The sequence below is a fragment of the Diachasma alloeum genome, unplaced genomic scaffold (genome assembly GCF_001412515.2).
Source record: "Diachasma alloeum isolate Michigan unplaced genomic scaffold, Dall2.0 Dall_scaffold_00643, whole genome shotgun sequence".
Lineage (NCBI taxonomy): Eukaryota > Metazoa > Arthropoda > Insecta > Hymenoptera > Braconidae > Diachasma > Diachasma alloeum.
The window spans coordinates 42667-54291 of record NW_021680775.1 but is presented as its reverse complement, the minus strand read 5'-3'; the positions used below and the strand labels follow the sequence as shown (position 1 = coordinate 54291).

General features: G+C 36.3%; 1 protein-coding gene across 2 annotated transcripts in view; it reads right to left on the bottom strand.

The window, feature by feature from the left end:
• Positions 1–5765: 5765 nt before the first annotated feature.
• Positions 5766–11625, bottom strand: part of LOC107043849 — a 34816-nt gene continuing 28956 nt past the window's right edge. The window contains exons 1-5 of one of the 2 annotated variants that reach the window (XM_015265505.1): positions 9198–9581; positions 8736–8887; positions 6896–7621; positions 6137–6251; positions 5766–6067 (exon numbers count right to left, since the gene is read on the bottom strand). In XM_015265505.1, the coding sequence (XP_015120991.1) occupies positions 5912–6067; positions 6137–6251; positions 6896–7621; positions 8736–8887; positions 9198–9329 (1281 nt within the window). In that variant the 5' untranslated portion in view covers positions 9330–9581 and the 3' untranslated portion in view covers positions 5766–5911. Of the gene's footprint in view, positions 6068–6136; positions 6252–6895; positions 7622–8735; positions 8888–9197; positions 9582–11625 lie in introns of those variants that run through there. The other variant, XM_015265506.1, reaches the window with a different exon arrangement.

The following is an 11625-nucleotide window of genomic DNA, read 5'->3' as shown; positions in this document are numbered from 1 at the left end:
CCCTAATACCCTCTTGACAATTTATAAAGGACTGATAAGGGCCACGATTGACTGGGGATCTATGTTTTATCATGATGGTACGTTAAATGATCTTTTGAAAATTGATCGAGTCCAATATGCGGCTTTAAGAAGTTGTTTGGGCGCCATATCAACCACACCAATCAACGTCATGCTTCATCTCGCTGGTGAGCCTCCTCTTATTTATCGTCGTGAATTTTTGATTAAAAAATATCTAGCTCGAGTCATAGCTAATTCCAAAAATCTTCTCATCCCCAAATTGAAATTGATGTATCAAGTTGCAGAGAAATGGCCTGACAGGGGTTCTTCATATGGACATGCTCTTTTCCGTATCTGGGCTTCTAATTTAGATAATTGGAAAGGGATTGAATCCCTCAATACACCTTGTTGTTATAAATTTTCCTATGACATTGATTTCCAACAAATAAATATTAATACATCTTCTGGGAATACTTTAAAGAAGTCAAAACATGCTCAGAAAGACTTTGAAGAATTAATCAACAAGGATTATCCAGATATGAAGATTATATATACGGATGGCTCGAAGAAGGATCAACGTACTGGATCGGCGGTTTATTGCCAAGACCTGGATTTTTCGAAGAAGATCAGACTTCATGAATACAACACAATTTATTACGCGGAATTATCAGCAATAAAAGAAGCCCTTTTATTTATCGTAGAGGCAGGCATTGACAGTAGTGTTATTGTCTCAGATTCTTTGTCTTCACTCATCGCTCTGTCAAGTGGGGTAACTCATAAATTTGATTTTTTATTATATGAAATCAAACATCTCTTAAATGAAATGCAAGGTTGTGATTTGGAAATTAAATTTTTGTGGGTCCCTTCTCATAAAGGAATTAAAGGTAACGAAGTAGTTGATGAGTTAGCTAAGGAGGCATTGTTAGAACCGATTCAAGAAGAATTAACGTACCAATGCACAGATTTAAATGAGAAATTTAAAAAGGAGTTATTAGAATTGTCATTTACGTATGTTAAAAATCGAACTTTAAAAGAAAAAGGAGTAGTATATTTTGAGTCTCAATCTAAATTTAATAATAAATGTTGGTTTAATAAGACTCATTTGAGTAGACATCAAATTACGATTATCAACAGGATTCGCAGTAATCATTCTTTATTGCGGAAACACTTATTTGACAAGAATATAATTGAAAGTCCATATTGTTCATGCGGAAATTTCGAAATGGACATTAATCATATTATTTGGAATTGTAAACACATCCCAGATGTAGATAGAATTAAATTATTCGTTAGTATTTCAAAATTGGGAATTCAAATTGATTCTGATGTGCGTAAAATATTCTTACAAGATTCCTTAAGTAAAATTCTGATTTTCGTTAAATTTCTTATTGATCACGAAGACGTGAAAATATAATTTAGTTAGACACAAAAATAAAAAAAATAAAAAATAAAAAAAAAATAAAAATAAAATAATAAATTATTATGTACATATAGTTTATCTGAGTTGGCTGTGTATTACGCATTTGTTATATTATATTGTTTAATTATGTTGGTTAATGTATAATGATATGGATGGATTAAGGGGAGAAAGAAAAGGGGGGAAAGGGTGTATTTGAAGGAAGTGCTCTCTCTTCTCCTTGCGCTAATATTTTCTCTTCGCTCGCTTACTCTGTCTACCTGATCTGATATTATGGCAAAAAGGCAAAAATGCAATTTAATAAATATCTCTTCATAACAATAGTTGAAAGAAAAAAAAAAAAAAAGGACGTCAAAGTGTTCAAACTCGGTTCAAAATGTTCGCGCTATCTTCTAGTGACATCTGTATGGAATACAACTAAGCTCCAGAAAACGGCACATATTCCCACTAAGGGTTTCTAGCCATTAAGGAAAGAAGAAGAAGAAGAATTCCATCTCCATTATTTCTCCTGAATTATAGAGATTCTTCACAGAAGACGGAGGTTTATATAGCGTTCTACATCTTGTGGTGTCACTGGATATTACGGGACAGGATTTTGGAGTAGGTATGAGAGGAACCAGGATAATTCTCAATATTAGTTGACAATACAAATTTACTGAGAAAATTCAAAAGTCCAGACTGAGATTTGAATCCGGGACCTTCCGATTATGTATCGGGTGCTCTCCCAACTTGAGGTAAGGTCACGAGGGTCACAAAAAGGGAGTCACTAAGGTTGCGAAGTCACAAGGGTCACATAAAAAAAAGGAGTCGCTAAGGTCACGAGGGTTACAAGGGTGACACTGCCTTGGTTGAATGTGTTTTGACTAAAAATCCTTTTGTTGCAGATTTTGTTGGCATTTTTTCAGAAAAAAAAATTCAATCAATAAATCTCCTACAAAAAAATTTACATTAAAGTTGAGTTCTGTTTTTTTGTTATAAATATAATCATTGAATTCTTATATCCCAAAAACTAATTGATAGAGAATTTTTTCTTTATTTTTCCCGTATTCCTGAGGAAAAATGGTATGCAATAGTACATTACATGCCCGAGCCTTGGAAAACAGATCACCGTCCCCCACGTGCTTGCCATCCTCGTCTACGGCTCGGAAGGCAATCTTGCATGAAAAAATACCCATGTCCCATGAATGGTTCTTACTTTTGGCTCGGGCATGTAATGTACTATTTCAGGTCCCGTGACACGATGAAAAATATATGTCAAATAGTGGCGCAACGCAGATAGTGATGGGAATACGGAATACCGAATACCATACACAGATCTCAAATGTATTTTTAAAGCAGAAGAGAAAAGTAACACCGTCACAAAGATAAAAAAACAAACCAAAGAAATTGGAAAAAGAAAAGGAAAAGGCGTGCAATATTTCGACAAATATTACAAAGAATCATTCCGACCCTGGTACCAGGGAAATAAATCATCTAGAGAACTCATTGTCAGAGTAAATAGAATAAGAGCGGACCATTACCACCTTAACGCCTCACTCGAAAGAATGAGAATAATCCCCGATACAAGCTGCACCTGCGGGGCAGAATCACAAGACATCGACCACGTACTATGGCAATGTCCTCTTCTGAATTCCCAAAGATTCGAACTATTGGCTAAATTGAGATCTCTGAAATATTTCTCTCCATACTGGACCTTCCAGTTTATGGTGGCAACCGACTCCGAAGCTCTTACAGCAATAGACAAATTCTTTATAAAATGTAACCTTCAAATTTAACCAAAATGTAAAAGAAAAGGGTAAAAGAAAAAAAAAGCAATGTAAAAAAGTTATTGTATAAGATCTCACCGACAGTGTAAATAACCCTGATATGGGTTTATACTATAAACCAATAAAAAAAAAAATTGTGGCGCCAAAGGAATCGTAATCCTCCCTCGCCGCGTTTCTCAGCAATCAAACAAATTTTTGTAGTGTTTCCCGATTTTTTGGGCAATCGGTAAAACAAGTGACACTGTGAATGGCATTGGCAAAATGCCACAAGTGACAATGTGAATGACATTGTTACTTGTTTTACCGACTGAACAAAAAATCGAGAAACACTCCAAAAATTTTTGGTTGCTGAGATAAACGCGGCGAGCTTACTGACTCAGTAAGTGGTGCAAGAAAAACGCTGTTAGAGATGGTAGAAAATCGAAAATTTTGAAGTGTCATAAATAACAATCGGATAAATAAAACTGGTGTTATTGAAAAAAACGAAAAAACAAAGAATAATCGTATCTCCGAAATGGGTTGTCAAAAAAATCTGAAAACAATTGAGAGATATCTTTTCCAGCCCACCAATCGTTGAAAAAATCGAGATCAATTTCTAAGAGGGCGAGGGCCAACCGTTGACTCATTTGACATGGAATACCTCATATAGAAGATATGAATATAGATAGATGTACTGTGACCTCTATATTATGATTACATAAAATGAGTGAAATTTAAAAAATTGTTACATAAACCGTCCCATTGAATCGAATAATGAATCTATTGTATTTTGAAAATCCAAAACGTTGTGGTCTCAGAAATTAGTGCATTTGATTTTGCTAAAAGGGAATGAATTGCTTCACTTGGATTTATTGAGTGTCAACATCGAAAAAATCTAAAACAAAAAAAAACTAAATCGAACAGAAAATTGAAGATTCGAAATCTGCTTGTAGATACGAAAGTCAAGACATTGACGACATTCTGTGGCACTGTTCCACCTTGAGCAAAAAATGGACAATACTCTTTAGAGAACTGAAACAATTTAAAATTTCCTCTGACGAACTCAATCACCCCCTTATGGAAAACAACAGATCCAAAAATCCTTAAAATACTATACAAATTTATCATAAATAATAGATTAAATATCTAAAATCAAAGATTGTAAAAAGTGTAAATATTTAGACTAAGTTAATAAAACATTACTGATAGTGTAAATAAATCCTGTAGATTTAAGCCCTTTAAACCATAAAAAAAGAACAGAATTTGAATGAAAACGCAATGAAGAATGAGAATCTCTGTCAGTATTACAGTTGATTATCGGCATGTTAAATGATTCCTACTTTACTGAGAGCATTGTTGGAGAATTACCGACCATACTCTCAAGCAAACCCACACGCAATATGTTTAAAATGCTAGAGTGGGCTAGTCATCAGTCAATGCCCATTTCGGTGTCTGATGGCATGTTTTCTAAGCACACAAGGTGACTGTTCCAGTAGCTAAAGGCTTCGAATTAGTAACTGAACATTCAAATGGAACATTATGACTTTGATGGGCAAAAAAAGTCACTTTCATCCGATCAATTTGTTTATCTGAATTTGCTGCCAAATGTGGTACCAAATAATAAATGAATTACAAATCTCAGGGAATAGATTTCTTGTTTAAAAAAAGTTTGACTACTGGTACACAGTCAGGTATTGGGACGTTTACCTTACCGATGTTGTAATGATTCAAATGAAACGAAAAAATATTTTTTCAACGACATAATTTATCAAGAGAGTCTCAGAGATTCTCGAGCAACTCAAAACAGAATAAATGTTATTGCAAGTCCAAAAAAAAAAAAATTCCGGCCTAATGAAGGGAACAACATTACACAACATCATGTAAGCAACATTATTTGCTTTACATTAATGAAGTGAATTTATACAGCGTTCCACATATTTAATTAACATCATGTTAGGTCATAGGAAATGATTGGATGGGATTTGGATGAGGTAGGAGGGAACCCGGGATTATTCTCAATATGAATAACCAGAAAATTTGTACTGAAAAAAATGAATAGTCCAAACCGGGATTTGAATCCGGAACCTTTTCTAAATTTCATTGCTTCCTATTTCTCCTAATCCTCCATCCTATTTCTCGATTCGTTAGCATATTTTTTCGGAATGAATAAGCGGTTTGTTATTAACCATTCTGGTTTTGAAATTGACTAATATGAACTCTACAGATCTCGAATTATTGATAATGATTTCCTCTTGTTTTATTAAATTTTCATTTGATCTTCTCTTTGGGTTCTTTTAGATTCCGAGATATTCGTCAAAAACTGGCCAATAGTCAAAATCGGCTTAACCCAGTTTCCTGCTTCACTACTGAATTAATATTGTTGGCAAATACTAGTTTGAATTGAGTATTCAAATCGTTCATAATGGCTTTATTAAGTCCAATATCATCAGTTATAAAACTTGAAAGTTGTGGAAAACGAACAATATCAACTGGTATGGCAAACAGTTAATCCTGATCTGAGTAAAGCAAAATAGTATATTTCGTAACGAGTGCAAAAAAGTGTTTTTTGGCGAGTGGGAGGTTTATATCACGAGCCGAAGGCGTGTGATACAATCCCACGAGCCAAAAAACATTTTTTCACGAGTTACGAATAATATTTTTCATCACGCTGTGACGAAAAGGTTTATACGCTATGTTACTCGTAGCTTTCTAATCTCGTGCGATAACATCTCCAGCATGTTCATCTCAGTGATTAATTGTTGCTGCAGTCCTTTGCATCTTGTGCACCTGGCTTGAAAGCATTGAATTGTTTCAAAGCTACTGGATCATCGGTATATCGACTGATGTTGTCTATCAACTTTTCCTCGAAACGATATCTCAAAGTGGCGGCGGCACGATTTGGTAGAATCTGAAATACGTAATTTGATTATGAAATTGGGTAACTTGTGGGATGGTCCACTGGAAATGTTCTCCTCACTTTGTCATACTCCATCTGGAACCAAACAGAGGCCCCCTGAATCCTTGAAATTGCATTCTTGTCAATCAGGTATTTTACGATTTTCAGATCATCTTCGCGAGAGAATCTCACATCACTGAAATCAATAATTTTATATCTCATCAAAACGAAGAGATGTTCGAATGAGTGCAGGTGAACACTTAATTAAATTACTAATTCAGTGATGTACGACTACATTATTCTCCACCCACCAAACGTGAGGAATAAAATAGATGATAATCTGATTAAGGACAATTGAAGATGTTTCGGGCGAAAAAGGTAAATAATAATATTCATCTGGAATTCGCACAGAATGTTTATAATCACGATTGAATTATCTATCAATTTTCCTAAATTTTTGTCAGATTTCCTTTTCAAGTTATTAACGATTGAAGTCACTTCTTATACATCGGCTCTTATGGAGATTTTTCGGTTTAGCACGAAACTGCGTTACCATCGGAGCTGACAATATAGTTTCATGCTAACCAGAAAAATCGCTATAATCGTTAATAACTTGAAAAGGAAATCTGAAAAAAAAATTGAAAAATTCATAGATAATTCAATTATGATTATAAAAATTCTATACGAATTCCACGCAAATGTCATTAATTACCGTTTCGCATGCACCACCTTAAGAAATTGTCATTACCCCACTGAAATCGGTTCGTCTGTCATTCGATGAAACATTTGAGCAAGGTGAGTTAATTCATCGACATTTCCAGAAGTAACTTATTGTCTCACCGTAATGAATCGATTTGCACAGACTTATCCAATGTCGGCTTCAACGGTACTGTTTCTGAGCATTCATTGTGTGCTGTCATTCCGACGTCCATTTGGCAATCATTGTCATTGAAATCAGACGAAGGATGACTGGATTTAGTTGTGGGGGAATCCGTCTCCCCTTCAAAATAGTAATTGACTTCCGTATCATGTATTTTCTCAGTGTCATTAGTCTTACTGGCGAATCTCCAACAGCCGTTAACAACTGCATCGCTTTCATTGATGTCATCGAAGAAACTGATATCCTTTCTTTTATGATTGATTGATTTGTCGATAGCCCTTGAGTTGTCGTCTGTGACGTCCATTCTGCTGAGCGCAGGGATAATGTTGATGTCGATTGACTGAGCATTGGGCATTAGGCTCTTGTATTTTTTTACTTCTGGGAACAAAACGGAAGGTTTATTGCTCTCCGAAAAGTCTCGTGTGAAATTCACAAATGCTGAACTGCCGTCACTCGCGTGGCCAAGGGCGTTTGTTGATTGTTTCGCTTCTGGAATAGCGTCTGAGTTTATTTCATCATTGCATTTCATCTGCTCTGTGTGGTTGATGAAGGCTGGCATACGGTGTGAATGGACGTTTTGACGTGGATCTGCCTCAAATTCACATGAATCATGAATCTGGACCTCTGAAGGCTTTTCGAAAGTGGGGGTCTGCTTAGAGTTGTTGTTGAGTGGCACTGCTGGAAGTCTGGAATGGAATATTCGGGTAAGAATTTTCCCCATACAAATTTCAGCCAATAGAATTGCACTTTTCGACTGTTATTTTATATAGTCAACGCGATATTCAACTGATAATTTTATATAATTCCACTGGTAATTTTTCATGTTGATATATATATGAAAAACTAAAGATTTCCTGGTCGAGTGAGCCCCTCGTTGGAACTGACAGATGGATTTTGTCCGATAGTGCAATTTCGTAGTGAAGTCGTAAACTAGGATAAGTGAAAATTATTTGAAAAATTTTTCATTTCTTGAGTGAAAAGTTCTTTTCAACGTGGTCAAATTTTTTAACTCTTCTGAAAAAGTTCCATTTTTGCACTTATCCTAGTTTACCACTTTCCTACAGAATTCTCTTCGCCGAAATTTAGATGAAAAAATTCTCTTCCGAATACCACTCGAGCTTCAAAATTAGGTATTTTCCTCAAGGTTCCCTACATACAAACGAATTCGTCAAATTTTCCAGGAAAAATCACTCGTGCTTTGTTAACCTGAACAACTTGACTCGTTCGTTTGTTTGCAACGAACCTATCGGAAAATACTTGATAATTTTAAAGCTCTTGTGGTATTACATACGAGAAATTTTTATTTGGTTTGGAGATCTAGTCTTTTTAACGATAGGAGAAAAGTGTTTATGGAGTTCTGAATAATCAGGTGGAATTGCTCAGAGATATCATTCTCCAGATATTCAGGTTTCTACCCAAGTTTTCTGACAAATGGAGGAATATTTTTCAAAGAGCATTAAATATTCAAGTGCAATTTTTGAATGACAAGTTTTTCCCTCGTATCATGACTCAATGGTTAATTCTGTGAGCATAATTGAATTTTAGAGGCCTCTCGAATAAAATTTTAGACTCACATTTCATTCTACCCGGTAAGCTAACAGATTTGATAGGAATACCACAATGTCATGGGAAAAATTCCATTCCTCAGAGCAATTCAGATTGAATATTCAATCGCCATAAAAAATTCATTTACATTCTATTGTTATCTCGCATTAAAAACCTGAAAATTAGTTAAACAATGTCAAGAATGCAGTCAATAGAACAATGGATGTAAAAAAAATTCTAATCGGATCAACATACAGATATTTCCCAATGTCCTGACGTTTGCTGTGTTTAATGCTGTCATACAGCCACTTGACATCAAATTGAAGGAATTGTGTGCCTCGTGGACGATCTGGTGCTGACAAAATAAGAGTTCTTTCACCAGGAAGTGCCACTGTCCCCCCATGTCTCTGAAAAGCAATGATAAATATCAGCAGCGACTGATATATAAGTCGACTCATCTCCCAGTTGAGGTTTTGAGGAATATTTCCGAATGTAAGAGAGATAGGGAAATTTTCGTAACTACATCTGTTGTAGCTCTCAATCGGCTCTACAAAAAAGGTTATAACTAAAATTTTGCTATCTCCTTTAGATTCCAAGATATTCACTGAAAACTGGCCAATAGTCAAAATCGACTTGAGCGGTTTTACGACTTCGCTACTGATATAAATATCCTAGACCACAGAAATAAAAGAACAAAAATCATTTTGGTTACGTTACTTTTATCACATTGGAAGTACGAAGAAAATCCAAAACTGGGAAGCCATCGAGATGAATTTCAATCGGAACATCATTAGCCACTAACAATTTGCCACCAGCAGTGACTTTGCTTTTGTTTGAATTTCTCGTCATTTTTCGTATAAAAGTTCTCTGCAGTTTTTTATTTACACTCTCTTGTTCTTTCTATTATTTTTTATTAAAACGCCGGTTACTGCAGCATTCCGCCGTTGTTTACTTTCGAAGGCAGCCAATGTGGCGAGCGGTGTACAGTCACTCGCTAAAGTTTGCGCCTGCACTCGGACTATACTTTGACTTATCGAATGTCCTTGGAGCGTACCTCACTGATCCCTACTAGTCCATACGCAATACCCCCTTACCGCGTGCACTAAAAGGGTGGAAGAATATCATCGTTTTTTCTGATGTTGTTTGGCTTGAACAAACCGAATCTGTTGATGTTTTTTCTCTCCGACCGTGCATCTGAAAGGTATTAACAATCCAATTGCTTAAGCCGAGTTCGCGGGACAACTATGAGACATGAAGAAAAATACTTCGAATAAAAGATCTTGCTTTCGTTGAGTTAAACATATTTCATCTGATGGTTTTTTTCTTATCCAAATTATTCAGCGAAATATTGAGAGTCAAACGAATCGTTCCGTTGAGCGACGCGGGGCAGAGTGGGACGTTGCGGGGTACTGTGCCCCATGCATTTCCACGGGGAATTTGAATCCCGGATATCTCGAAAAATAATCGAGACACGGGAGAAATCGATAACAGCAAATATGTTCAGTTTTACAAAAGGAACATCTTTTGTTGGAACTATTTTCCTGTATCTCTAATAGGCTTCAGCAAACTCGGTTTAAACAATTGAATTGTCAATAACTTTTGGATGCACAGTCTCATATAAAAAACACTGACAAATTTGGTTTCTCCAAGCCAAACAACATGAGAAAACACAGTGATCTTCTTCCGCCCTTTTAGTGCACACGGGAAGGGCTATTGCGTATGGACTATACAGGGTGTCCGAAAATTTCAAGGTTTTTATGGGTTGAGGTCACGATTCCCGAATGGAGAATATGGAGTGTAGAACTATGAAAAAAGAAGGTCGAGAGTAAGAACACTCTTTCTCTTTCTAGTTTAATTCAGTTGTGAAGAGGTATATAATAGGTCAATTTAAAGACTATTATCTATTGTTTGTTCATTTTATAAAAGGGTGATGTTAGGAAGAATGTGAGAAAATCTTTCTTGTTGTTTTCTCAATAAGACCTGCTTTTTTATATGGGGGGGGGGGGGTGACGCAGAAGGGATCATCTTCGATCGTCAAAACAGATTCAATTGTTTTCTAATTCTACTATTGAATTAGAAAATGATTGCAGTTGTTGAAAAATATTTTTTCATCACTTGTGCATAAAGTGAAATTTGACGCACGCCCTGCGTTGTGCCCAGTGGGAGGGAAATGCGTACTTTGCGCTCGCCGGGGAGAAATAGTATATATATTCTCTACCTAGGGAAAGAAAATAAAGGTGTCGTGCCCACGTGCAGAGTTACCACCCGAGCCGAAGGCGAGGATTGTGTAAGCACATGAGTGAGGTTCCTTTATTTAATCTCCCGTGGTGAGGACAATAGGTCAATAGGCAGATTTTTTGTGGTGACATTGTTGATATCTAAACTGAACGAGATTGTTTTTTTCATATTTTGAAATAGAAATTGGTACAGATCAATTTGAAAGCTTACTACCAATGGAATTGGTAAAAATGAAAACAAAAATAGAAAATCGAAAAATCGACCAAAAATAATGCTTCCTTCCTTCGTAAGCAAAAAGAAAAAGAGTTGTAAGATAAGGAAACAGTCAGATGGCTTCTACCGAAAAGGCTCACACCTTTGTTTTAAAATAACAGCCTGGTTTAAAAAAATCGAAATAGTATGGATGGAGAAATTTGAAATAATGATAATAGAATAGAATAGAAAAAGTGCGGCTGGTCACTTAAAGCGCCCAGAGTCACCTAAATCATACGATCTTTTGTAACTTCCGCCTTAGTTTCGGTCAGTCACACACCCAGCCCTGTGTTTCTCACTAGGCTAATAAGGCTGGTGACAGCCACTTGTTGTAAGTCCTCTGGTTCCAGGAAAGCCTGGCCCCAGATTTTATAGCGACGGAGTGCTAATAGGGGGCATTCACATAAAATGTGGATGACGCCCTCCTTATCGCCTCCGCACAGTCTGCAGTCTTCTTGTTCTGCAAGTTTCATCTTGAACAGATGAGCTCTGAGAGCTATATGACCCGTAAGGAGCCCTACTGCTACCCTCAGATCCCCTCTGTGCAACTCCAGAAGCTTTCTGGTCCTAACTCTTAGTTGCCCTCTCATAAGCAGTTTCGCTTGTCTGCAGGTCGCAACTTTCTCCCAACGCCTGACATGATCCCGCTGGAAAT